The 27,918-nt window shown below is 49.2% G+C and overlaps 1 protein-coding gene and 1 non-coding gene across 2 annotated transcripts in view; one reads left to right on the top strand and one right to left on the bottom strand.

Moving 5' to 3' along the window:
- Positions 1-27,918, top strand: part of Fanca (FA complementation group A) — a 58,213-nt gene that overhangs the window by 29,974 nt on the left and 321 nt on the right. Inside the window, 22 exon segments of the mRNA NM_001401252.1 lie at positions 641-717; positions 3,992-4,105; positions 5,105-5,244; positions 5,985-6,055; positions 6,283-6,379; positions 6,512-6,699; positions 8,784-8,880; positions 10,890-11,066; positions 12,058-12,131; positions 13,367-13,495; positions 18,297-18,375; positions 21,194-21,366; positions 21,902-22,007; positions 22,081-22,140; positions 22,238-22,342; positions 23,593-23,705; positions 25,121-25,256; positions 26,231-26,293; positions 26,569-26,674; positions 27,179-27,251; positions 27,449-27,602; positions 27,694-27,786. Coding sequence (NP_001388181.1) covers positions 641-717; positions 3,992-4,105; positions 5,105-5,244; positions 5,985-6,055; positions 6,283-6,379; positions 6,512-6,699; positions 8,784-8,880; positions 10,890-11,066; positions 12,058-12,131; positions 13,367-13,495; positions 18,297-18,375; positions 21,194-21,366; positions 21,902-22,007; positions 22,081-22,140; positions 22,238-22,342; positions 23,593-23,705; positions 25,121-25,256; positions 26,231-26,293; positions 26,569-26,674; positions 27,179-27,251; positions 27,449-27,602; positions 27,694-27,786 — 2,425 coding nt within the window.
- LOC120098676 (small nucleolar RNA SNORD43) lies at positions 15,444-15,504 on the bottom strand. The gene has a single exon (XR_015644468.1). It is a non-coding gene; the product is annotated as a small nucleolar RNA SNORD43 (small nucleolar RNA).

Below are 27,918 nucleotides of genomic sequence, written 5' to 3'. Positions count from 1 at the left end.
AATTGTATTTCATCTAGTTTTTTGTCTTCTTCTTCTTGTGCTGGGAATAGAACCCAGGACCCTACATGCACCGAGCAAGGGCTCTACCACTGAGCTACACTCCTGCTCCTATCTAAGCTTTCCTCACTGACAGTGTTTGTCATCGAAGTGTTGATAGGCACCAGGGCTGTCTGTGTTTGCAGTGGCATTGGGAGCATGGACCTAGAGACATCTCACTGAGAGACACGCGGCTCTGGGAGGCCACGAGAAATAAACACACCGAAAAAACTCAGCACAAACATTCTTGTGGAACCGTGAGGCCCTACCTTCTAAGACTGGCAAAACTCAAACAGGAGGCCGTGCTCCAAGGAACAAAACCCCGGCCAACAGGCCAGAGCCATCATAAGAGCGACATCTAGAGATGGTCACACAGGCTGCTGCTGTCCCTTAATGATTTCTAAGATCTAGATGTGATTTGTTTTCTTCTTGGCTCGAATGAACGGCTAGGGGCACACTCTGTGGTAGACGGCTTGCCTAGTGGGTTCCTTCCCAGGACCGAAAAGAGGGATAAAACACAGAACGATACAGTGTACACTGTTGGGGTGGCTTTGGAACCTGAACCCATCATAGCTGATGATGACATTGCTTTCTTTTTATCTAGAGCAGATAAGATTCCCCCGTCGTCATACAGTGCCTACCGCCAAGCCTGTGCCACTGCTGGGGACAAGCAGCCCGACAGTAAGGCTCTTGGTCACCTTCAGTTCCTGTACTTTCCATTTCTGTGACATGCTAGTCACCTGCATTGGTCCTCGGTGGATAGATTTTTCTCACCCCAGTGTGGTAGGCCTGTGACTTTTCCTGACCGTGGTACCTGGGACCAAACAGTGAGCTCATGGGCTTATGGTCGTTGAATCTTGACAGTTAGCCACGTCCCTGCCTTCCAGGAAGCGTGGTGTACAACCTGCTCCGTATTCGGGATCTCCATGTACAGTTCAGGGCCACAGCATTCTGCAGTCAGGAGCAGTTATGTTCTAAGTGGACAGTTTGTCTTGTGGTGTGCTGCAGGGGTTTTTACTTTGTATGTGCGTGTGTTCTTGCCTGTTGTATGTCTGCATCATGTGTGTGCCCAGTGTCTGCGGAGGCCAGGAGACGGGGTGGGATCTCCAGGACAGATGTGGTGAGCGCTGTGTGGGATCTAACTCAGCAGCTAGTTCTCAGCCACCGAGCCATCTATCCGACCCTGGGCTGGGGTCTTTGTACCTATGAGAACAATGACAGAGCTGGTTGACTCTGGGAAGCTGTGACCAGAGAGCCCACATCCATGACACGTGGGGCTGGCATGCTCTACCTGCTCCATTCCTCAGCGCCATGTGGCGCTGACAGCAGTGAGAGCGCCATCCAGTGTGCTCAAGTTTGGTCTTCGAAGTTTAACTCTTATCCGTGTACGTATGTTAAACAGGGTCTTTTGTTCCTTGACGGGCCTTGAACTTCTGAGCCCCCTGCCCCCTCCACCTGCCGAGTGCTGGGATCACAGGCTGTGCCACCCTCCCCAGATTTATGTATAGCACTGGCATGGCGCCCAGGGCTTTGTGCTCGCTGGGTAAGCACTCCACCAATGGAGTCACACGTTCTCTCTTTACGGTTTTTGTTATTAATCAGTATCAACTACACAAAATACCAGGTTTTGTTACAATGTTTCATACATATATAGAATTCATATATCATAATAATGCACTGACCTACATGGATCTAATTCCTCACACCCCTCTCTGCTTCGTCCCCTTATGATTTTAAAAGAAGTGTATAGGGCACATTCATTGTTCAGAGTAACATTTTCTAGAGTGCTCGCATGCGTTTTCCTAGGTCTGTCCAATTCTCTTGCCTGTTTCTTTTTTCTTTTTCTTTTTTTTTTTTTTTGAGTTTGTTTGTGTAGCTGTACTTTTTTTTTCTTTCTTTTCTTTTTTTTTTTTTATTAACTTGAGTATTTCTTATTTACATTTCAAGTGTTATTCCCTTTCCCGGTGTCCGGGTAAACATCCCCCTAATCCCTCTCCCTCCCCTTCTTTATGGCTGTTCCCCTCCCCATCCTCCCCCCATTGCTGCCCTCCCCCCAACAATCTCGTTCACTGGGGGTTCAGTCTTAGCAGGACCAAGGGCTTCCCCTTCCACTGGTGCTCTTACTAGGATATTCATTGCTACCTATGAGGTCAGAGTCCAGGGTCAGTCCATGTATAGTCTTTAGGTAGTGGCTTAGTCCCTGGAAGCTATGGTTGGTTGGCATTGTTGTTCATATGGCGTCTCCTCGAGCCCCTTCAAGCTCTTCCAGTTCTTTCTCTGATTCCTTCAACAGGGGTCCTGTTCTCAGTTCAGTGGTTTGCTGCTGGCATTTGCCTCTGTATTTGCTGTATTCTGGCTGTGTCTCTCAGGACTCTTGCCCGTTTCTTGACTGGCTTGTTTCTCTTTCTCTGTGTAGTCGAGTTCTTCCTAATTCTGGATAGCAGTCTCCTATCACATGAGTAGCTGGCAGAGAGCTCCTCCCATTCTCTGACCTGTTTGCTTCGCTCGCTCTGCAAAGGCCTTTCGTCTGATGCAAGCCTTCCGACTCTTGCGCTTACTTCCCACTCTGCTGGAGTCTGCTATTCAGACTTGCCTGTGCCTTGTCTTCCCATGTGTTTCAGGTCCTACAGCCTTCAGTCCATCCTTAACTGATCCTCTAGTCATGAGAGGAGCAGTGTTCACATCTCTGTCTTCTACATACGAAGCTCTAGTTTCCGCAGCACCATTTGTTAACACTTCTTTCTCCAGTATCTGGTTCTGCCACCTTTGTCAGTGGCTGTGGCGACGGGCGTAGCTGCACAGTTCTGTACTTGTATCTGGTTTCTCCTGAGCCCTCTGTTCCAGCAGCGCACGTGTCTGTCTGTCCTTGTGCCAGCGCCATGCTGGGCTGCTGTGGTTCTAGTATGATTGAGATTGGATACTGTGATAACTCCTGCATTGTTCTCCTCCACGGGTTCTCTGGTTGCTTTGAGCTCTTGATCTTCTGAGACTCCTGCTCTGGAGGCTGAAGGGTGCCTGTGGGTGCCACAGCACATGTGTGGAGGTCAGAGAACAGCTTGTAGCAGTCGGGTCTCTCCTGCTGTTTGGGTTCTGGGAATCTAAGGTTGACAACAGGCCCTGTCGCCTCTGAATCAACTCATTGATTCTTGTTTTTCTCTCAAAACATGGTATATTTTCCTTTAATTAAAATGGCATGTGCTCAGGTTCATACCAGTGCCTTTGGCAAATAGAACATCTGGATGAGTCAGTCTTCCTGCTGTGAGCCCGAGACTCTGTTTCTTCACATCCTGTTATAAAGAGAACATGGCCATGTTCCTGACAAGTTTGGGAAATGGAAAAAATCGTTATGTGTCTGTGGTTCTGATCCTACCCAGGCCTTGTTCCTGTCCCTTTGTTTGTGTGTGTCACAGTTATATATGTCTTTTTTTATCATTTTAAAATTATTTTCTGTATATGGGTGTTTTGCCCCCATATATGTGTGTGTTTGGTCCCCTCAGAGGCCAGAAGAGGGCGTCAGATTCCCAGAGACTGGAGATGCAGATGGTTGCGAGCCATAGGGTGTTTGCTGGGACTTAGACCTGAGTTCTCTAGAAGAGCAAGCTCCCCTCTGAACCCCTGAGCCATCTTTCCAGGCTGTCTGTGTGTGTGTGTGTGTGTGTGTGTGTGTGACTAGGAATTAAACCCAGTGTCTTGAACGCTCTAGGCACATGTTCTATCTTGAGTGTCATCTCCTGTCTCGATGTCTTTAATTTTGATACTATATGTAATATCTACCATCTTGGAAGAGAAGACCTCCCAGAGACTGCCTGCTCTCCACACAATACAGCACACAACTGATGTACACAACCGTGGTGCTCAGCATTCCCCAAGCGTGTGCGCCTTTTGTATTTATAATAATGTCATTGCATGTGATTCACATTTGACCTCATCTTTAAAATGCCCCTGCCCTGCTCAGACACCACCTCGGGACAAAGGACAGAAACCAACTGTGCTGAACGGCCCCTGGGACTGCTCACGGCAGCACTGGAGGAGCTCAGAGCTCTAATGACAGACCCCACCCAATACAGTGGTAAGAAACGGGGACGAGGCAGTGTGCTAGTGTGTGCGCTCTGGGTGCCTGCGTGCTGCCATCATAGTGACAGAGGCTGGCTCGTCACTCCTGGAGCTCAGTGTTTAGCAGGGATTCAGAGTGATGGGGATGGCGGCCTCTGTACTGTCATACCCAGGGCAGGACCGGAGGGATGGGGATACTGTCACGATGCTGGGGGCTGGAGAGAGGCCTCCAGCACCATTCCTCACATGCACATATCCACACAGAGCATACACAGTCGTACACATAGCTGAAGGTGACCAGGAATGAAACCACTCTGAGTCCTTCACTGTGTAAGGACCCACATCCAAACCCAAAATCTGTTTTTATGCAGAGTGGCCTTGGCCTTACTGTGGATTGATTTTACAGAGGCTAAGACAGCTTTGCGGGAAAGCACCGTGATGTTAGTTCATTGCCATAGCTCTGGTGAGGCTGCAGCTCCTTCACCCTCTTCAGACCTGGTGTCCAGACGTCCGAGCAGAGCCTCCGAGGCTGCTGTGCGGAACATGGTGCCGGGTGTGGCTTTGTGTGTACATATGGACTCCTGCAGCGTAGCCCAGGCTTGCCTAAGTTTTGGAGCTCAATGTTCTTCCGGCCTCAGCTTCCCATTCATCGCCACGTCCAGCTGAGAAAGTAGCATTTGTTGGACATTAGGAGGAGGTCCAGTGCTTAGCACCAGGCTAATGGACGTCAGATCAGCTCTGACAAAGCAACAGAAGCTGGCATGCGTGAGTGAGTCACTGAGGCCTTTGCAGTGACCCTCGGTCTCCTGGGTCTATGAGGCTCTGTGCTTAGACAAGTGCGAGTGTCACACCTCAGGCTGTGGCTGCTGCAGTGTGGCTACCCTTCCATTCAGAGCAGGCTCCTCGTTAGGGTGTGACAGCGTGGCCAGTGCTCCCTAGTGTCCTGTGAGGCCATGCCAGTGTTTCTTGACATTCTTCTCGTGCCTTACTTACATAACTGCGTCTGTGTTTGCAGTTATATCTGCTCAGGTGGCTGTGGTTTCTGAAAGACTAAATGCTGCTCTGGGACACAGGAACGATGATGATGTCAGCCTCCGGAGATCAAAGATTCAGCTCAGTGTCCTTCTGCCCACACTCCAGAGTCAGGACCAGGGGGTATGTCCATGGGGCCTCAGGACCCAGCGGTGGCCCTCCTTAGATGATATAAAAGGTGTGCGGTGAGATGTTGAGCACTCAGCACTGGCCATGCCTCTGTTGGTCAGCCGCATCTGTCTGCTTGGGGCTAAAGTGTTCTTAATTCCACTAAGCTGAGGCTTTGTGTCTCTACATCCCAAGTATGGGATTACAGGTGTGCTGGGGTCACAAGTGCACTGGAATTGCAGGTGTGCTGGGGTCACAGGTGCACTGGAATTGCAGGTGTGCTGGGGTCACAGGTGCACTGGAATTGCAGGTGTGCTGGGGTCACAGGTGCACTGGAATTGCAGGTGTGTTGGGGTCACAGGTGCGCTGGGATTATAGGTGTATTCCACCACCTGGTTGTTGCATTTTAAAGAAGCCCATGTGACAAAAGCTGTTTGTAGCACCAGAGCCCATAATGTTTACTTTTCTGTCCTGTACAGTCAGTGTTTTCCTATCTTCCCATGAGGCACCATCAAGTTCCTAGTACACTGATTCAGTCCTGTGATTTGAATGCAAGCCTGACAGCCTGAATTTGATCTCCGTTTCCCATGATGCAGTAGCAGAGAACTGGCTCCTGACAGTTCTGCCCCCGCCCCCCAACACACACTTACAACACAAGATAAATAAAAACTGTGTGCAGCCTTTGCTCTGGTCCTGGCTGTATAGGCCTGCTTCATGTCGCTCTACTGTCCTGACAGTAATGTGTCTCCTCCCAGGTTGTGGATCTCCTGCTCACAGCCTTCTGTCAGAACCTAATGGCAGCCTGTAGCTTTGTGCCCCCAGAGAGGTAAGGGAGATGTGTATCTGTCATGGGGTGCTGGGACCACAGCCAAGCGGAGTGAGCTCTGTTCCCAAGGATGGCGAGGCTGGGCTTGTCAGATAGGGATGCCATTGAAGGTGGGTGTTGTGGGTTATCTAACCGCTGCTGTGTGAAAGAGCCCTGGCCCTTTCACTGGTCGTGGAAGCAATGTACGGAGCTCTAGCCAGGCCATGACTTGTCCTCTGCCTCTGCAGGCAGAGCTCCTGGGCTGTCCTTTTCGTGAGGACCCTTTGTGGACACATGCTCCTCCCGGCAGTGCTCACTCGGCTGTGCCAGCTGCTCCGCCACCAGGTAGTCTCCCGCTCCCCGAAGATCACCTCCCAAGGCTGCGCAGAGCCTAGGCTGATGCCAGCTGCTGCTGCTCTGTAGGTTTGGGCCATCCGGCTTGGGGACAGACTGTCGGTAACTTTGTCCTTATTTCAGGGTCCAAACTTGAGTGCCCCTCACGTACTGGGCTTGGCTGCTCTTGCTGTCCATCTGGGCGAGTGCAGGTCCACACTTCCAGAGGTGGATCCAGGTGTTCTCGCTCCTCCCAGCAGCCTCTGCGTCCCTGACTTCTTAAACAGCCTCCTGACCTGCCACACGAGGGACTCTCTGCTCTTCTGCATGAAGTAAGCCACTCCCGAGTCTCCCAGCAGTTGTTCTCCCCTCTTAAAAACTGACAGATATTCAGCAAATAAATTATGAGAGGCCATAGGCTGGAGAGATGGTTCAGTGTTTAGAGCACTGGCTGCTCTTCCAGAGGACCCGGGTTCTAGTCCAGCCCCACGTGGCACCTCACATCTGTCTCCAGCTCCAGATGAAGAAAATCTGACTCCCATCTAATGAGGGAATCATAGGTCACCTCCTCTGCTGACACAAGGTTCCTCAAGATCCATCCCGTGGGAAGAGCAGATATGAAGTTCTGCTAATGCTTCTGCTTAGGCAGTGACGTGTAAGAAGCAGTGACGCTGGGTGCTGGTAGCGCATGCCTTTGATCCCAGCACTCGGGAGGCAGAGGCAGGTGGATCTCTGAGTCTGAGGCCAGCCTGGTCTGCAGGGTGAGTTCCAGGACAGCCAGGGCTACACAGAGAAGCCCTGTCTCAGAAAGAAAACAGAAACTAAACAGTGGATTAGTGTGCACTGTGTTTCCTGTTGGCTCTAACATTGTGTCATGTGTACTTCACAGATGTGTGGCATGCCCTGTGTCATGTGTACTTCACAGATGTGTGGCGTGCCCTGTGTCATGTGTACTTCACAGATGTGTGACATGCCCTGTGTCATGTGTACTTCACAGATGTGTGACGTGCCTATGTCATGTGTACTTCACAGATGTGTGGCGTGCCCTGTGTCATGTGTACTTCACAGATGTGTGACGTGCCTGTGTCATGTGTACTCACAGATGTGTGGCATGCCCTGTGTCATGTGTACTTCACAGATGTGTGACGTGCCTGTGTCATGTGTACTTCACAGATGTGTGGCATGCCCTGTGTCATGTGTACTTCACAGATGTGTGGCGTGCCCTGTGTCATGTGTACTTCACAGATGTGTGGCGTGCCTGTGTCATGTGTACTTCACAGATGTGTGACGTGCCTGTGTCATGTGTACTTCACAGATGTGTGGCATGCCCTGTGTCATGTGTACTTCACAGATGTGTGGCGTGCCTGTGTCATGTGTACTTCACAGATGTGTGGCGTGCCTGTGTCATGTGTACTTCACAGATGTGTGACGTGCCTGTGTCATGTGTACTTCACAGATGATGTGTGACGTGCCTGTGTCATGTGTACTTCACAGATGTGTTGCATGCCTGTGTCATATGTACTTCACAGATGTGTGGTGTGCCTGTGTCATGTGTACTTCACAGATGTGTGGCGTGCCTGTGTCATATGTACTTCACAGATGTGTGGTGTGCCTGTGTCATATATACTTCACAGATGTGTGGTGTGCCTGTGTCATATGTACTTCACAGATGTGTGGTGTGCCATGGTCACTGGGCTTACATCTCAGGCAACATTGTCTCGTGTTGCCTGGTATGGGCTACCTCAGTCTGCCCTGTGACACTCATGGGCTCTTGGGATGGGTGTGAGGCTGCCCAGGCATGGATGGTGATGCCACCGGCTCAGTACCGTTCCTGCCTCAGTCTCCCTTTCCTTCTTGCTGCTTCATCCTGTCCTTGAGTTCTGACTTTGGTCTGTGTCATGGTTTCCTCCTGCACAGCCTGGCAGCTGGTCGTGTCTGCGAGGGACCAAGCTGTACTATACCCAAGCCTGCCCCGCTGTACTGTAGCAGATGCTGTTGTCTCCTGAGACACGGAGTGTGTTTTGTCTGTAACACTTCAGACTCCTACACACACAGAGCAAAATACAAAGCCCACAAGCGCTGTTCACCTGAGCCGGAGGCACCTGCACCACCTTCCTGGCTGTGCCTTTCACTGAATGGCCGAGAGCCAGGCAGGGTCACGTCATTCCTCCAGGGTCTGGTTCGTCACACACATGGAGCAAGTGTGTCTCTGCTCGCCCATGCTGTGTGTCTGTGGTATCCCTGCCTTCCCTGTGGATGTGAGTTCTTGGAGGCAGCATCTCCCTCTCAGGAGGCACTGAACTTGGAACCAAGGCGGTCCAACAGTCCTTCAGATCAGGGAGTGATCTCGGGCCATGTAGTCTAAAACGTACTCAAGTTGGTTCAGTGAACTCAGTTTACTTTTCCTTCACTGCAGATTCTGCACAGCAGCAATTTCTTACTGTTTATGCAAGTTCTCTGCTCAGCCCTCTGCTTCCCTGCACAATTGTTTGTCTCCAGGTCTGATCCAAAAGGTACGTGTTTCCGATTCCTGCTTTTGATCTGAAGGTCTCTGGGTTCTGTGGCTTTCTTGTGTTTATGTCAGGACGTGCGTCATGACATGTCTGGTTGTCTGTCTGCTTGGGGAGTATTTCACACTGAGGGCTGCTGTTGCATCTCCTGAATTCAAATCGGGGCTAAAAAAGCAGCTGCTCAGTGTATGCTCCTCCTTTGAGTAGACACTGGTATTTATAGCACAAGTAAGTTAAAATCTACTAGGTAAAAATTCATTTTTTTTAAAAAAGGAGTCTTGCCCTTAAACCACAGTTATGCCTGTGTGCTTTTGCTTGGGGAGGCTTGTCTGTCTGTCTGTCTGTTTGGCTGGTTGGGTTTTGTTCTTCAGTACTAGGATCACACACACGTACTAAGCAAGTGCCCACCACCGAGCTACTAACCCAGACATCCTTTTCCTGAAGTTTGCTGAGCACCTCTTGGGTATGAACCTGGATTCTGACTGTAAGCTTCACATCAGATAAAAGAGAGAACATTTAAGAGGTGGAAGCCGGGCACGGGGGTGGGGTGGGGGTGGGGCTGTTGTGAAAGTTTAGGTTTTTTGTTCATTCGTGGTTGTCAAGATTGATTTTAATTATGTGTGAGGGCAGGGAGTACAGATGGCTGCAGAGCCCAGAAGAGGTGGGCTGGAGTCACAGGCCCATGTGAACACCCAGTGGATGCTAGGAACTGTACTCTGGCCTTTATGATAGAGTAGCAATACCTGAGAGAGGTGTCACGCGCCTTGAATTCCAGCACTCAGAGGCCAGCCTGCTCTACAGAGCAAGTTCCAGGATAGCCAGGGCTACATAGACAAACCCTGTCTCCAAAAAAGAAAGAAAGAAGGAAGGGAGGGAAAGAGGGAGGAAGGAAGGAAGAGAAAAAATACAGCAACAAGAAACCCTAACCATTAAGCCATCTGTCCAGCCATGCTAAATTGAATAGAGAAATTTGATATCAATAAATGCATGAATGAATGAAATACCCAAAAAGAAGAGAAGGGACTATCAAGATGGCTCAGTGGGTAAAGATACTAGCTGCCAAGTTTGGGGAACTGGGTACAATCTTAGTAATAAATATGTTGGAAAGAGATGTTCTCTCTCTCTCTCTCTCTCTCTCTCTCTCTCTCTCTCTCTCTCTCTTACACACACACACACACACACACACACACACATTATAAATGAGAATCTTAAAGCACCAGGGCTGATGGTATAGCTCAGTTGGTCAAGTGCGTGCCTAACAAAAAGCCCTGAGTTGACCCCAGCACCAGATAAAGCAGATGTGACCCTGTAATCTCAGCACTCAGGAGCCAAGACCAAAAGGTCTTGATCAAGCCTCCCAGGGTTGAGGCTAGCCTGGGCTTCATGTGACCCTGTCTCCAAATAATGAAATAATGAAGAGATTCAACAGACAGCCTTTGAAGAGTCTCTGTGCTTATGGGCCCTGCCCAGACAAAGGAAATCAGACCTGAAGCATTCTGGGAATCCAGGCTACGTCCATGCTTTGAGGGGCCTGGTCCTAGGGCCTGGATGCAGATTGAAGACCCAGCATGGTTTTGTGCAAAGGGTTAAATAGTCAGGTTCTTGTTAAATAGGGGCAGAGAGCCCTCCTCCCTGATCAGTACCGTGTCACTGAGGAGACACTTCTGGTGCTGTCTGTGCGGCTCTCATTGCTGCTGGGCTAGCTCACAGGGGACTCGAGGGAGGGCGGGGGTGCAGTATAGATGCAGGGCTTGAATGGGCCCCTCCCAGCAGCAACACACTCTCAACAAGGCAACCCCAAGTCTTCACAAACAGTGCCAGGGCTTAGGGAGACTCCAGGGAGCGTCCTGCTTCCCGGGTCCTCCTCCTCCCCTGCTCCCCAACATGCTGTGCGTGTCAGGGCTGTAATGGGTCCACAAGAGGCTGGCAGGTAAGGTCTCCTGGTGGGATGGTGTCTAGGTGTGCCCTGGTGAGTGTTTCACACACTGTGAACTTCTCCCTGTCTGTTTCAGTTTCAGTTCATTGTGTTAAGATTGTTCCCAGAGGCCAGAGCACCTTGCAGTCCAGAGCACACAGCTCGCATTCCCTGGAAACTTCTGTATCTTCCTTCTGCAGACTGGCCGAGAGCTGCGCTCTCTCTGTGGAGATGGAGCAGCTTCCAAGAGCTGTTAAAGGAGGAGGAATTTCATGTAGGTTTCTGTGTCTTCCACTATTTTACATAGCCTGTGTGTGTGTGTGTGTGTGTGTGTGTGTGTGTGTGTGTCTGTGTCTGTGTCTGTGTCTGTGTGTCTGTGTCTGTGTGTGTCTGTGTCTGTGTGTGTGTCTGTGTGTGTGTATGTGTGTGTTTGTGTATGTGTGTGTGTCTGTGTGTATGTCTGTGTCTATGTGTATATGTGTGTGTGTCTGTGTTTGTGTATGTGTATGTGTGTCCGTGTGTATGTCTGTGTCTGTGTGTCTGTCTATGTTTGAGTTGCTGTCTGCCACAGAGAGGGTTGGTCTGTCATGTGGGTTGTTTTTTTTTTTTTTTTCCGGAGCTGGGGACTGAACCCAGGGCCTTGCGCTTGCTAGGCAAGCGCTCTACCACTGAGCTAAATCCCCAACCCCAGTCTGTCATGTGTTATTGTTTTGTTTTGTTTTTATGGAAAGTGAGATTTTTGAGATTAGGGTACACTGGTATGTGAGGTTGCTTTAAGAATTTTCATAAGAGGGCTGGAGAGATGGCTCAGCGGTTAAGAGCACCCGACTGCTCTTCCAGAGGTCATGAGTTCAATTCCCAGCAACCACATGGTGGCTCACAACCATCTGTAAAGAGATCTGATGCCCTCTTCTGGTGTATCTGAAGACAGCTACAGTGTACTTATATATAATAAATAAATAAATCTTAAAAAAAAAAGAATTTTCATAAGAAAAAACAAAATATAAGATGCCATGAATATTTGAAGGAGAGGGCTGTGGGTTTTTGTTTGGTTGCTTGTCTGGTTGGTTGTTTCAGGAAGGATGTCACTAACCCTGGCTGACCTGGAACTCACTCAAACTCACAGAGATCTGCCTATCTCTGCTGGGATTAATGGTGTGTGCCACCATGCCCAACTCAGATCTTTGTTTTTGAGGTAAAATGACAAATGCTTATAACAGTGTGGTTTGTGTCTCATCCCTTCCCTGAATGTTTCTGTCACTCAGTTAACTTACAGAGATTGGATTCAGTTGGAACTGGAAATTCAACCTGAAGCTGATGCCCTCTCAGGCACAGAAAGGTAAGAGTTCGGGGGAGCTGCCCACGACAGCATCACCACAGTCCCTTTCCTACAGCCAGCCTGGGTGTGATGCTCAGGTTAACTGAGAAATGTTTGAGCACACCTTCAGCCATTTGCTTCTCTATTGAAAAACCACAAAACCGTGTGCCAGCGTGCCCCAAAGCTGGGGCTACAGAGTGACTGAGACATGCCTACCTATCTAGATTGTACCATTGTACAGATAACCACAATTGAGCTCTATGCTGGGACCCTGCACCCACTAGAGCCCATATAGAGAGTGTGTATATGTGTATAATATGTCAAATAAATATATGTACATGCATGCGTGTGTGTGTGTGTGTGTGTGTGTGTGTGTGTGTGTGTGTGTGTGTGTGACCTGCAGAGGACAGAAGAAGGAGGTAGATCTTTTGGAACTAAAGTTACAGACAGATGTTGCTGCCATGTCAGTGCTGGAATGTGAATCTGGGTCCTTTGCCAACAGCCAGAGCTCTAACCACTGCGCCATCCCTCCAGGCTTATCAGCCTCACTTTTTAACCCTTGGGTCACTGTTATCTTGCCATGTTTTAGGGATTTCCTGCCCAACCCCATGTTAGCAGAGCTAGAGATTGGAGATGGAAGTGAAGGCTTTCTCCGTGCTAAGGAAGCACTCCATGGATAAATCCTGTTCCCGCCATCCTTCCTGCTTTAGTCCCACTCCTGATACTCAGTCCACATGGACAAAGCAATGCCCCTCTGTGAACCTCACCTGCTCTTTGTGGTGTGAGAGATCTCACTTGTGTTTGGCTATTTCCACTTAGAACAGTCACCATGTCCTTGAGAGCTTTCCCTTGGGGTAGGTATTACCACTGTCTGTGGCCACTGACCAGTCATCCACAGTTGGGATTTCTCAGCCATCCCTCTTTGGGCTTATGTGGGTCAGACCACCGGGTGACTCAGCCTGCACTGACACAACTACCTGCTCATTCACTGGGTCGTAGATGGAGTCAGCAGTCACTCTGCAGAATTAGCACTCTATCCAGCTTTGATGACAGAATTTCACCTGAGAGTGGGCTTTTCCACAGGACTGGTCCCCTGCCTTTCAGACGATGAAGCCTCACTCTCCCATGAGTCCTCAGGCTGCTGGGGTTAGCTCCTCCTTGGCCCAGTCACTGGCACTGTTCCTCTCAGAGACTGCTTCAGGACGTTAAGCACCCCTGGTTAACTCAGTGCTGACCTAGGCCTTCGACTCTTACAGACATGACTTCCACCAGTGGGCAATCTATGAGCGCTACCTGCCAGCACCGTCAGCTATGGGAGGCTGTGGTGGGGACCTGGAGGCGGCGTGCACAGTCCTTGTCAGCGAGCTCATGGACTTCCACCAAAGGTCAGCCACTCGGTACTCAAACTTGCTCTCTGCTGGTGACAGCACATCAGCACAACTCATATAAGCTCACAGTGTCGTCTTCTGGGTGGAACTCCTCAGTCAGCATGTCATCGAAGGTCACAGTATGGCTTCTGCATGGCGTTCATTCATGTCAGCCCAACAGCACTGTAGGAAGTGCTTTGTTCAGAGTCTCACTCAGTCCTCCTGTCTCAGCCTCCGAGGGTTGGGTGACAGTTGTGAAGGAGACTGGTCCATCCCCTCGTCCCCACCAGCTCTTGAGCAGCACTGGAGGAGAAGGTGTTGTGTGAGGCTGGCCTGTGACTGCGCAGACTCGCCAGCCCTTAGCCGTCCACCCCTTGCCGCAGAACTGCCTGCTCTCCACATTTCACAGAAACAGAATGGCATGCAGTCTTGTGTTCCTGGCTTATGCCACTGTGCAGACATTTTCAGGGTTCATCCAGCAAGAGTATTTCATTATGGATAAATAATGCCACTGAACTGCTGGGAGCTTAGCCTGGCTGAGTCCTCTCTTGAAGGTAGCTGAGGGGGAGGAGCATTGCTGGGAGCAGACTTGGTCTGGAAGGAGATTAAGGCTGCCTCTATGATAACATTGACCTGTCTGTCTTTAAGTTTCTCTGAAGCAGAAGCTGCAGGCCTCTGGGCAATAACACTGATTGTTAACAGCAGGGGATTAATTGGTGTGGCTTCTTTCTCTCTTGCCCAGAATCAGCTTGCCAGGAAGGAGGGAGGTTTAGAGCAATAAATCTTTATTGAACCAGGAGAAGAGATCACAGAAGGAAAAACTTTTACATAAGCAAATATGTATAAACACACATACATATATACATTAATGCACACACATTCATACACATGCACACACTCCTGTTGGGTCCTTCTAGTTATCTCACATTTACATGCACACACACTACATATGCATATGGAGCAAAAGCCCAACTGCCAGTGCAGAAAGAACTCATTCATGCTGGATGAAAACTAAGCTTCAACCTTTGTTGCATAAAGAAAAGGCTTCTACCCTTTTATTGCTAAATGAATTAAACCCAAGTCTGTAAGGAAGCTTTGTCCTCTTTAGTAAGACTAAGCCTGCCTTGTTAAGAGAAAACCTGTTCCATCCCATGGTGAGGAGAAGGCCGCCTGCTCGTCCTGCTCTCTCTGCAGTGACTTCTTTGTCTTCCTCTCTGCAGCGAGTACTGCTCTCTCCTTCCTCCTAATTCTGTTCTCTCCCCCTGCCACCTAATGTCATCGTTTCTAGTTTTTTGTACCTTTTAGGAGAATAGATCGCATGGTATCTATTCAAAACTTAATGCAAGTTTAAACAAATTCAAGTCATAATGTGAATAAGACATTCATGACAGAGATGTTTGCATGTCTTTCCATTAAAACTAGTTATCTGACTAGACATTCATTTCCTCTCTCTAGCTCCACGGGTTCATTGGAAGTTAGTATACGTTAACAATGAGGCTTTGTATAGATAAACCCAGTCAGAATTTTATCTTCTGTCCTTATACCTACAGAAAACTGCTCATTCCCTTTCATGACCTTTGGTTAATTGTTTTCCAACGTAAGGAAGGTGTTCCTAAGTTGTAAGTCTTAGCAGTTCCTGCTCTCTATCTCAGAAGCAATTAAGTTGTGTCAGGTGAGGCCTGGAAGAATTCCAATTACAGTTTTTATATAGGAAAGAGCTCTAGTTGAACCCCTAATTATTTTATTTTCTTTTTTTTTTTTTTTTTTTTTTTTTTTTGGTTCTTTTTTTCGGAGCTGGGGACCGAACCCAGGGCCTTGGGCTTCCTAGGCAAGCACTCTACCACTGAGCTAAATCCCCAACCCCTTTTATTTTCTTTTTTCCTTTTTTCTCTTTTTTCCTTTTTTCTTTTTTTTTTTCTTTTCATTTTTTCCTTTTCCTCCCTCCCTCCCCCTCCCCCCCTCTTTCCAAATCAGAACATGACAATCAGCATGTTTCTGCCCACCCATCAAAGGGTTCATCATTTGTGAAGCCCTAATTATTACTAGTGTAGTTTTGGGAATTCTTACAGAGTCATCACTAGGAGTTAGGAAGTCATCTACTTGTTTGTGTAGCATCACTTCAACTCAGTCCATCTTTGCTGGGCTGAAGTCTGCCCAATAGGGTGGGCTAATGCCCAGCGGGGGGATCATATCAATTTTATAAGGACAGGAAAGGCATATCAGCTGCAGGAATCAAACCCTGAGATTTGTCCCCCTGGGCCTTGCTACAAGAGGCAAAGGTCACAATCCACAGTGAAACCATCTCAGAAAGCCCACCCGCTGGCCTTTAGCCTGTCCTAGATGGCTCCTGACATTGAACAGCATACATCATCTCTGTAATTCCTTCTGCCACTGGTAGACATTTGCTTGCTTCTGCTGTTTGGCTATTGTAACATTGCTCTGACCTTTTTTGAATATAGGTTTTGTGGAGCCCTGGGTCACTGTTTTTCCTCGGCATACACAAGAGTGGACTAGTGGATAATAATACAGTTTTTCAAAATGTTTTCACATGCTGGCTCTGCCGTATTATAGTCTGCCTGCGGTAGAGAGAATTCAGAGGGTCCCACAACACTATCTTTTCTGATTGTAGCCATTCTAGGGTATGAAGTTCTGTTTTAATGTTGTCATTTGAGGTTTTTTTTTTTCTTTGTGATGATGGATCATTTAGAGAAATATCTATTAGAATTTCTCCCTACCCCAGCCTGCCCATCCCAGCTGTCTTTTGTGCTACTAGAGATCAAACCCAGGGTCCCACACAGACTAGTAAAGTAGTCTGAGGACACCACATCCTTTAAACTGGTCTGCCTGGCTGAGCTGCAGTTCTTCACCTGTCCTACACAGACACTTAGCACACAGAGGGACAGAGTTTCTCCTGTTCCCTGAACTATCTTTTCACCCACTTGATAATGGTCAGTGAATGAATGATGGATGAATGAATGGATGATGAATGGATGGATGATGGATGGATGAATGAATGATGGATGGATGAAGGAATGATGAATGGATGAATGAATGATGGATGGATGATGGATGGATGGATGATGAATAGATGAATGGATGGGTGGATGATGGATGGATGAATGATGAATGTGCAGAGGTCTGATTCATTTGTTTTTACTTCTAGCTCTTATTCTTAGGTCTTTACTTCCTCTGTTCGAGGTAGAGGTCCACATTATTCTTTCGCATGTCCTTGTTGAGAAAACTGTACTTCCCCCGTGGTAGTCTTGATGTCCTTGTCACACACGGGTCACTCACAGGAGAGTTTATCCCGAGGCCCTTGGTTCTGTCTGCTGTCTCAGGGTGTTATTCTCTGATGTGGCTTTGAAGTAAGTCTTGATATCTCAAAGTGTGAGTCTTTCAGCATTGCTCCTTTTAGAGATTGCTTTGGCTATTCTGGGTCCTTTGTGATTTCACTTGGATTTTACCATCAGTAAATTGTTGTTTTGTTTGGCTGTTTGGGGGTTGGGGTTGTTTGCTTGTTTGTTTGTTTGTTTGTTTGTTTGTTTTTCTACAAACCCAATTGGGATCCTTATGGAAACTGTGTTAGATCTCTCCACCACGTTTTCCTATCCATGGTCACAGGGTTTTTGTTTAAGTTTTGACTTATTTTACCAATATTTTAGGTTTTTGTGGTTACAAGTCTAATAATATTTGCAAAATATAAGACTTCTATTAATAAGTATTTTATTTTGTTTGTATTAAGACATGGTCTCACCTTGTAGCTTTGTCTAGCCTAGAACTTGATATGTAGACTAGGCTGACCTTGAACTCCCAGAGATCCTCCTGTCTCTGTATTTTGTTTTCACTGTGACTGTAAGTGGAATGACTGGCTTTTTTCCCCCAATTATTTATGCAGAACATACAGAAACACAATGGAGGCTTGTATATGGAGGCAATAAACTGAGTTCCTTGCTGTAGGTTCTTTCTGAGTGAGTCGCTCCGGCTTTACTGCGTGTGAAGTCATGTTCCTTGTCAGTGCCATCGTTCAGCTTTTGTGCCGTTGTTAAGTGTATGAATTAGTTTGGGGAAGTTAAACCTCCCACGACAAACAACACTTGGTGTTGGTACATTTTTCTTCCCTTACGAAAAAAGTTGTACGTGTAGGCAGGTGTGTGTGTGTGTGTGTGTGTGTGTGTGTGTGTGTGTGTGTGTGTGTGTGTGTATGCTCAAGCACAAATGCAAATGCAGAAGCCAGAAGAGGGTGTCAGCCACATGGAATTGTCTGTACAACATCCAGCATGTTACGGGGATGCTGGTATCTACCTTTAGTCCTCAGCGATTGCTGACACACATTCTTAACCTCTGCGCTGCCCCAGACACCCTCCCCTTTCTTTAAATAAGCTTTTGCAGCTCAGCCATGGCTGGATTGAAACTTGCTGTGTTGGCCAAGTTGGCATCAAACTTGTAGTCATCCTCCTGTCTCTGCCTCTTGAGTGCAGATATCACATGCCTGTGGCCTGCCATTTTTTGCATTGTTGATGTTTTTGACTGCTAGTACTTTGGGATTTTGCTGTTTTTTTTCCTGCTGTCAGTTACACGCAGGCACTCCACTGTGGAGGCAGGAGAAAGAATGGGCACCATGGTAAGCACTGCTGGCCAGCACTGAGAGGCACCGAGGTAGCACTGCTGGCCAGCACTGAGAGGCACCGAGGTAGCACTGCTGGCCAACAGCACTGAGAGGCACCGAGGTAGCACTGCTGGCCAACAGCACTGAGAGGCACCGAGGTAGCACTGCTGGCCGACAGCACTGAGGAGGCCTTTGTTTTACTTTCAATTCAAGGAGTTACAACCACTCAGAGGACTCTGATCTGGTTCTTGGTGGCCGCACAGGAAACGAGGATCTTCTTTCTAGACTACAGGTGAGTTAGAGAGCAACAGAGCCCAATGTGTTTGCTGCAGCAATCTGTCCTCTGCTAAGGTGTGTATGACGTTAGCATAATGGTGACTGACTGGACAGAACCGAGTGGGAACCATGGCAGAGACCTAGAGCAGCAGTGGCCTTTGAATGTATCCCACAGGTGAGCATCACAAGACCCAGGCACAGCTGTGATGCCAAAACTGTCTCCCGGCTTTGGAACATCCAAACTTTGACAGCAAAGCTGCCGCTGCAGTCCTCTGCTTCTTCGTGTTACTCAGCTGGGCTGCAGGCTCTGAGAAGTGACCTTAATAAGCCAGCCTGTGTAGAGGAAAAGAGCACATGGAGGCTTCAGGCTTTGTGGGCTCCCAAAATGAGCAGAATGCAGTGGAGTCATGCCGATGTTCCAGTGTCTCTCAGTCCATGTCTCTAGGTGGCCTCTTTCCAACCCTCCATGTTGTTGCCATGTCCTGTTGCTATGACAGTAACTGAGAAAATGGAGTTAAAGGCACAAAGGCCACTTGCCTTCATTGCCGTGGTCCTGTGGTGAGTCAGGACATCACAAGAGGGAGGGTGTACCAGACAGAGCAGCCAAGAAACAGAAAAGGAGCAACTGGGGACAAGGGAGATTCTTTAAAGCCCATCCCCATGAGGGTCCTCCAGCCAGGCTGACCTCTTTCGTGTTCTACCAGTTCCCAGTTCCATTCAGGGACATCCCCAACCATGGGCGGAGTCAGGGCCCTCACGAGCCTCTCATTCTCCACACTGGTGCTTAGGGACCAGCTTTCAGCACTGTCATTTAGAGGGCATCTCAGATCCAAACCATAGTAGTACATGTCACTTCATTAGACACATTGTATCTGTGGGTTCCTTCCATTCTTCAAGGGTCTGAATTCAGAAGTGTGGGGAGTTAGAACTGTGCATGATAAGAACTGAGGAAATCCCTCAAATGAGAGCATCCTACAGGCTGAAAGAGGCAGACACCCGGCTTCATCCAGACCTCTGTCTTCCCCACCCATCTCTCCTAGATGTCAGGGATTAGCCTGAGAGAGGCCCAGCCTGCATGTGGTTTTTAGGGTCACACAGCAGGCTGTGACAGTTGTGGGTGCTGGTCACATTATTTCTGTTGAGTAGACGGGACAGACAGACCTCCACTGTACAGGCCTCCACTGTAAATGGTATTCTGACAAGTTGTTTACTACTCTTAGCTCTACTATGACCTGGCCCCCCACCCAGCAGTTGAGAAAGATTCTTTTGGGTTTTTTTTTTTTTTTTTTTTTTTTTTTTTGAGCTGGGGACCGAACCCAGGGCTTTGCGCTTCCTAGGTAAGTGCTCTACCACTGAGCTAAATCCCCAGCTCTTTTGGGTTTTTTAATCACCTTTAGCACGGTTACTGGGGAGCTGCCCCTAACCTGTTGTCTGTGCGCTGACTGTCTCCTCCCCAGCTGTGCTCCCCAGAGTACTTGCTACCTCAGTCTCACTCAGGTTATTTCTGCTCTTAGTCTGTTCTGGGGATTTCACTAGGCCACGTGCCCCTGGTCCATCACCTCTAATGGAGACCTCCTATTCTCTCCGGCTCCTTTCTCCTCTCTTCTCCTCCTCCTCTTTTTCTTCTTATGATCCCTATCTGCGACCCCCAACCTGGTAACCAAAGCCCCACCCCTCTCTATTCTCCCCAGGAATTGGCTGCAGCCACTTTAATTGGGAGCAAAGTTTACACAACAAAGGCCTGTGTATGTGAGAAGTCCTCCCAACTGGGAGGCCAGGCCTTGGGGTTCAGAATTCAGCATTTGTATGCACAGCACCACACCAACCCCCATACTCCACACATCAGGAATTGTGTGGCATTACCTGCTCCCTGCCCATGACCCCCACAGTAGGGCCTTTCCCTCCACCCCTCAGGCCCACCTGGTTCTCACTCACGTGGCTCCTCCCAGGAGAGTGACGGGGTACAGGCTTCTGGCACTGAGACAGCATGCAGTAGCAGCAAGCCAGACAGTTCTGCCGGTGCAGTGCGAGCTCAGGGCCTGGCCCCTGTGGTCCTTATGAGGTGGATGCCTAGGATGCGGGATGACACTAAGATGGATGACAAGGTTTAGGGAAGCCAACTCTATGGCTTAGGCATTGAGTTGTCTGTTGACATGGCTCCCAGGTTACTGAGGATACCAGTCCTGTTCCTGGATCTGCCATCTTGTTTTTAAAAGAATTATGTATAAGATCCAAATCCAGGCCCAAAGTGCAGAGTTCACAGCTATTTGGGACACATGGGTCATTCTTTGGTATTTAAAAAGTCACATTTATTCTTCTGAAAAATGTTTAATTTACAAACAAAAAGAATGTGACAGCAGAGGACTCACCTTCAGCCCATCCCTGCATGTCTGTCCACCTGTCTACACCGAGCAGTAAGGGTGGCAGTGTGCAGCTCCAGGGAGACCTGGGGATGTATGCTGGCTGTCCCCTGTGCTCATTTATGTTTATAATTTAAAGATGGCTTCGTTTCTGTGGTACTGGGGGTGAGGCTTGAATGCAGAGTCTGCAATCTAGGCAAGTGCTCCAACCTAAGCAGGCCCCGGAATTTGCAGTCCTCTTGCCTCAGTCTCCCAATAGCTGAGCTACTAGGTCTGGTTAACAATGGCTTTCACAGGGAAGGGCTTGTGTCCTTGCCCCTCCTCACTCCCCATCCCTGTGGAGACAACCTTTCTCAGGCTCATCTCTCAAGGTCGCCAACTGAGTTCCACGGTGATCAGAGAACTTTTCTGCCCTCATTCATGTTTAGTGACACATCAGAGATAGAGGGTGGACTTGGTCCTGCTTTTTTCCAGGAGATGGCTATGGACCTGGAGCTTGATCAAGGTTCTGCTGTGCCCCGTGGCTGTTCTACTCCTGAGAGTCACTTTCTCTTTCGGGTGTTCAGAGGACGGCTGCAAGCTTTGGCAAGGCCAGGCAGCATGGCTACCAGCCTTAGGAGACAGCAGGAACTGCTCATATGCAAACGGTACCATCCAGCTCTCACGCTGGCCTCTGTCTTTAGCTTCCACTACTAACTGCTTGTTTCTATTATGTCTGCTCCATCTACACTTGGAGTGGTTCCAGCATCTCAGTGGCTCTCAGGAACAAGTGTAAAAAGTGTTTTGAATTCAAGTCTTTTTTCTTAGACTCAGGCATCTCTCTAGGAAAGGATGTGCTCTAAAGATGTTTTCTTTTTTTCTGATTTGTTTTGAAAGTGCAGTGCAACCGTTTTCATGAAATTCTCCCGTTAAGGATTGCTTCCTTAGACAGTGGTGCATCCTTCCACCTGCTTGTTGAAATTTTATTTATATTTTTTGAAGTGCATTTGGGGTATCCACAGTGCATACGCAGGAATTCAGAGCAAGGGACAAAGTGAGCTTTGTATTTAGAGCACACGAGCTCAGTGGGAACTAGAAGGGCTGGCTTTGAGCAGCATTGCTTGATCTGGAAAGTACTGTGCAGGGGAGGACACCCTGTCCATGTTGTCTGTCTTCACCACAATACACCCCTTTCTTTCCAAGGCTTCTCCTCCGTCTGCCTCCCTCTGTCCTTGTGGGCAGCCCCCAGGCCGGACAACCTGTCTCCCCGAACTGTGAAGAGTTCTTTAACCTGGTCACCTCTGGGTTGGTATGTGCAAACGCTCTGGGCTGGCCTTTCTACCTCTCCGCCCGTTTTGTGCTGACTTTGAACTGTTTTACAGAGAAACATCTGTTGCCACGGCAGTGTCCTGACCTACGACCTTACCATCCACTTCTTCAGGGTAATTTCTTTGGTTGCCTAGTGGTGCCCTTCGGGGCCTGGGTTCCCATGGGCACCTGGGTTGGCAGACTACTGAGCTTCAGGATGTTTTGCTGCAGGGGCTCCTCAATGTGTGTCTCCGAAGTCAAGACCCGGCGCTGGTGGCCAACCGCACACTGGCAGAATGCCAGACTAAGTGTCCCATGATTCTGACTTCAGCACTGGTATGTCTGGCCCAGTTGGGTTCCTCCCCCCACACTGCTCTCTTATGTATTCATGCACAGAAGTCAAAGAACTTGAAGCAGTCAGTTCTTTCTTCCCACTGTATGGGACCCTGGGGTTGAACTTAGCTCAGCAGATTTGGGAACACACATCTTTCCTATTGAGACATCTCACAGACCCTAGTCTTGGACATTTTTCCAAGAGTTGGGATTTGCAGTTCTCAGAAGGTTCAGTGTCCTACCCTGGTGGTTACTATTCACAAAATGTGTGAGAGAGTCTGGAACACTAGCTCAACATTTAAAAACAATGCTCTTCCAGAGGACCCAGATGGTGGTTTATGACTCATCTCTCAGGTTCCAGGGGACCCAACACCTTCTTCTGATCTCTACAGGCACAAAGCATGTGCCCACATTAAATACGTAAACATACATGCAGGCACAACTCATACATACATATATATACATATATAAACACACATACAAGGTAGGTAGCGCACAGTGGCTCACAAGACAGCCCTCTGCTCTTCAGTGCTGTCCCACCCACTACTCTGTTGCATCCTCTCACAAGTCCTCAACTACAAAGCTCACTGGAGGCTCCATGTCGGCTGTTCTGCATCCCAACATAACAATACCTGCAGATGCTAGTGACTGGTCCCAGAGGAGCTATTGGGGCTTCCTCTGACCCCAGGACCTCCATCTGGTTTGTTATTCTGACCAGAGGGGAGATGGTGGGTCCAGCCATGGCCAGTTTATTGGGTGGAATTAACACAGATGAACTATTCTGTATTTAGAAAGCTACTCTCAGCCTGGCATATTGAATTAGGCCAGGCAGCTCAATGCCAACATTACAGGGGTTTCCTCATACAGTGCCCTCCCTTCAAGCCTTGTCCCTGAGCAGAAGAACGCCTTATAGGCGAGCACTTGTGAGGCAGAAGAAGGCACAGGATCTTTGAGTTCAAGGCCAGCCTGATCTACAGAGAGTTCCAGGACAGCTAGGGCTACACAGAGAAACCTTGTCTCTGACCTCTGAATTCTAGGCCAGCCTGTGAGTCCCAGGATAGCCAGAGCTGTATGCTAAGACTCGGTCTCAAAAAGGAAAGCTATAAGTTGCGCAGCACAGCAATGTGATCCGTGTGACATCTTAGGAGTTCCTAGCTGACTGGCAGTTCGGTGTCTAGATGGTGGCCATCTCTCTCATGGCTGTCCACGACAATGTCCTTAATCTGCTTCCTGGTGATCTTCCCTTCTCATAGCTGTGGTGGTCAAGCCTGGAACCGGTGTTGTGTAGTCAGTGGAAGAAATGCTATCAGAGCACACTGCCTCAAGAGCTGCAGAGGCTACAGGAAGCCCGGAAGTTTGCTAGCAAGTAAGCTGTAGCCCTTGGGCTGGGCTATGTCTCTGGACATCTTTGAGTCTGAGGGCAGGGGTACTGGGATCGAGCTGGGTGACTGAGGGCAGGGGTACTGGGATTGAGCTGGCTGACTGAGGGCAGGGGGACCCGGGATTGAGCTGGCTGACTGAGGGCAAGGGGTACTGGGATCGAGCTGGGTGACTGAGGGCAGGGGCACTGGGATCGAGCTGGCTGACTGAGGGCAGGGGTACTGGGATTGAGCTGGCTGACTGAGGGCAGGGACACTGGGATCGAGCTGGCTGACTGAGGGCAGGGGTACTGGGATCGAGCTGGCTGACTGAGGGCAGGGGTACTGGGATTGAGCTGGGTGACTGAAGGCAGGGGTACTGGGATCGAGCTGGGTGACTGAGGGCAAGGGAACCCGGGATTGAGCTGGGTGACTGAGGGCAAGGGGTACTGGGATCGAGCTGGGTGACTGAGGGCAGGGGTACTGGGACTGAGCTGGGTGACTGAGGGCAGGGGGACCCGGGATTGAGCTGGCTGACTGAGGGCAAGGGGTACTGGGATCGAGCTGGCTGACTGAGGGCAGGGGTACTGGGATTGAGCTGGGTGACTGAGGGCAGGGGGACCCGGGATTGAGCTGGGTGACTGGCCTGTAAAAGAAGCTGCTCAGGTGCTCCTGAAGCCTGGTTTCACCAGGTTTGACTCCAGTTCACCCTGGCCCTGCATTCTGCTCTGATATTTAACACTCAGTGCCCACAGGGATAGCACAGGGCAGGGGGCAGGCTCTCACATCACTCCTCACTTGAGAGCCCAGTCAGATTTCTGCCAGTCCTGGCTGACCTACTCTCATGAGGAACACCAAGTTCCTGCAGCACCCAGGGAGTCCTCAGAGGGCCTAAACAAGACATTACTCTTTATGGAGGACTTCCTTCTGGTAGCTAGTATTGAATCCATATGTCTGTGTGTCCTCCCTGATCAGTAACCAAGTTGGTCTTGTTCCCAACTCTAATTCTACAAAGATCAGATTACTCCTTTTTCTCCTACACAGAACAGCAGCATTCGCTTTCTAACTTTTACCCTCATGGAAACTAAGATACCATGCCAGTAATAGAGTTAGCCTCTCGGGCTAGCCCGGTCACAGGCCCACACGGACAAGCAAGAATACTGAGAACTCAGTAGTACTATGGCCTCTTCCTTCAAAGCTCCTGGACCCCAAGATCCCATTAAGAGCTGGGCAGGACTAAGCTGGTTCCCTCAGAATGCTCTACATCTTATGTACAACGATGGCCCCAAACCTGAGAGACAGACACAATCGTTTGTAGTGACTCTGGGCCCTGCATTGTTTGAAAGGAGAGCCCTTGCTATTAAACAGACCCTGGTGGCCAGTACTGTGGTGTTCAGTGTCTGCAGCAATGTTTGTGTGTCAGTTTCGCCTCCGATTCAGCGGCCCCAGCACCCAGCCCCGCCTGGATCTCAGCTGCTGCACTGTACTTTGCAACTAGAGAAGCTGGGAGGGAAAATGTCACAACACATCTGAAGAGGCTAGACTGCGAAAGAGAGGAGGTAAAACAATTTTCCAGGGAGGCTGGCCCACTGGCTTTCCTTTTCCAAAGTAAAAACTGTTAGCCTAGTGTTTATTGGTAAAAGGCTTTACAGTTCTTTTGGAAGTGTTTTTGTTGGGCTTGTTTTTGCCTGTGTTACAACCTAGAATAAAGCTACCAGCCAGGGTTGGGGATTTAGCTCAGTGGTAGGGCGCTTGCCTAGCAAGCGCAAAGCCCTGGGTTCGGTCCCCAGCTCTGAAAAAAAGGAAAAAAAAAAGCTACCAGCCAATGTCCCCTCTTCCCATTGCTGTAGCCGTGACCCATGATGAAGGGCGCTTACAGAGAGCACCTCATAGGCACCCAAGGCTGAAGCTCTGCTTCTCTGCAAAGGTACAGAGAGGAACTGTTCCAACTTCTAAGCAAAGGGACAGTCAGGCCTTGAGTGCTGGGCCCTAGAGAAAGAGCCCTAACTACCCAGTGCCTTCTCTAATGTGTAGACCAAGATTTGTTGGGGACACAGAGGAAATGTGAACCAGCATTTGGGAAGGAAGTCACCCCCTCACTCCTGATACAGGTCCGCTGCTGGCTCATACTGTATATGCCAACCTAAAAACTACATCAGTAGTAGAGCCCAGTATTTGATGACTGTAATACAAATGCCCCAGGATTCTTCCAAGCCCCCTTTCCTGTTGCTTTTGAATTAATACGTGTGTATACAAAATAAATCAGATGTGGCCCTAACTTACTCTGACCTAAGCACCTGAACGATAGTGGGCCTGGCAGAGTGGTTCACACGAACAATCGTAGCACTGAGAAGGCTGGGGCAGGGAGACTGCTGGGATGAGTTTGAGGCTAGCCTGGGCTACATAGTGAGACCCTGTCTCAAAAAAGAAAAAAAAAGTGATTTAAGATTTTCCCCCCTCCTGCGATCTACTGAGGCTCTGGGCTCTAGAGTGTCAGCATGTGACTTTCATGTAGTAACTGTTTTCCTCCTAGCTCCTGATCACCCTCCTCTTCTTTTCCTTGATGGGGCTACTCTCGTCCTACCTGACCCAACGGGTAAGTCAGACCTTTCAGCTGAGGTAGCTTTTTCCCTGCACCCCTGGCTGGCTGGGAGCACCAGGTAATAAGTCCCATTCAGACTTCAGTTTGGATCTCTGGGTATCTATCTGAGTATTTGGTTTGCCTTTTGATGTCTTGCTCCTGAGCTTGGCAGAGACCTGGTGGGTGTGGGCACCTTTGTTCAGCTTGTGTCACCAGTTTTAGACTTTGCAAAGTAGAAAGGAAGCACAGAGATTGTCTTCTCACTTCCTTGGCTCTTCTGTGGGTCACAGGACACCGCTGAGTACCAGAAGGCTGTGGACATCTGTGCTGAGGTCCTCGCCTGTTTGGAAAGACGGAAGGTGTCCTGGCTGATGCTCTTCCAGTTGGCAGAGACGGGTGAGCGGCCATGTGTCCCTGGAATAGTGTGGGAAGGCTGGCTCTACCCAAGGCGAGACAGACATAAATTCATTAGCTGCCTTGGCAACTATGTCACTTCAGACAGTTAAGAACAACTCTGGGCAGTGAACTTCTGGGTTTTACTTTTTACCATGTCTTAAAAACCCTACAAGGGGTACGAATTCAGGGCACATGCACTTTTAAAGCAACAGAAGAGTCCATTCCGGGCACTCAAAGGTCTCTGAGCAGACACACCATAAGAGGAGCAGTGAGAGAGAGAGCTTGAGGGCTTATTCAACTCCCAGTCTCTGTTCTTTGTGAGACCAAGGGGAGACCCCTCCTTCCCAACAGCTCTTCCAGGTGTCCTCAGTGTAGTTCACAGGCTCCTCTGAGCGCCAGCACGGCTAGACAGAAACCCAGGGCACATGACATGTTGGGAGTCATCCCAGCACTGACACTGGGTTCAGGAGCCTACAGAGCTGATTCAGCTCCTTGGTTTTGCAGATGCCAAGCTAGGGCACCTCCTTCTCTTGGCCCCAGACCAGCACACCAGGCTGCTACCACTTGCTTTCTACAGGTAAGCTAGTCAGGTGAGTAAGCCCAAATGCTGGTGCTGGCACAGTCAGAGAAAAGGCAGTGTTTTCCCAAGGTCTCTCACTGGGTGGGACAAGGTGCTTGACAGTTTGTTCCACAAATCTATGTTGTAGTCTGTGCTAGCTACTCACCTCTCAGCATCGTCCAGTCAGTCCTTCACCGTCCTGCCTTTACCTGCAGTCTCCTCTCCTGCTTCAGTGACGGTACCACTGTCAGGGAAGCAGCTTTCCTGCATGTTGCGGTTGACATGTACCTCAAACTGGTACAGCTCTTTGTGGATGGGGAAACCAGGATTGTGTTACCTCAGGCCAGCAGAAGCATCTCCGAGCTCCAGGTAAGCGCCCCACGTCTGTGAGGCAGACACTCCTCGGGAGCGGCAGCTGAGATGTGCTCGTGCCTGACCCTTGACTGCCTGTGTGTTCTAGGATAGCCCTGTACAACTGATAACAAAGGCACGCAGTTTTCTGTTGCAGCTAATACCTCAGTGTCCGAGACAGTGCTTCTCCAACATGACAGAGGTAACAAACCCAGACATGAACTCCCGAGCTCATTTCATAACTTAGATAAAATGAAGCCACAGCCCCGTGACACTTGAGATGGTGGCTGCATGCCACAGAGACATCAGGCGGGCAGCACAACTCAAGCGTTCA

The sequence above is a fragment of the Rattus norvegicus genome, chromosome 19 (assembly GCF_021556685.1).
Source record: "Rattus norvegicus strain SHRSP/BbbUtx chromosome 19, alternate assembly SHRSP_T2T, whole genome shotgun sequence".
Lineage (NCBI taxonomy): Eukaryota > Metazoa > Chordata > Mammalia > Rodentia > Muridae > Rattus > Rattus norvegicus.
The sequence above is the reverse complement of the archived record's forward strand: the minus strand, read 5'-3'. Positions and strand labels throughout refer to the sequence as shown.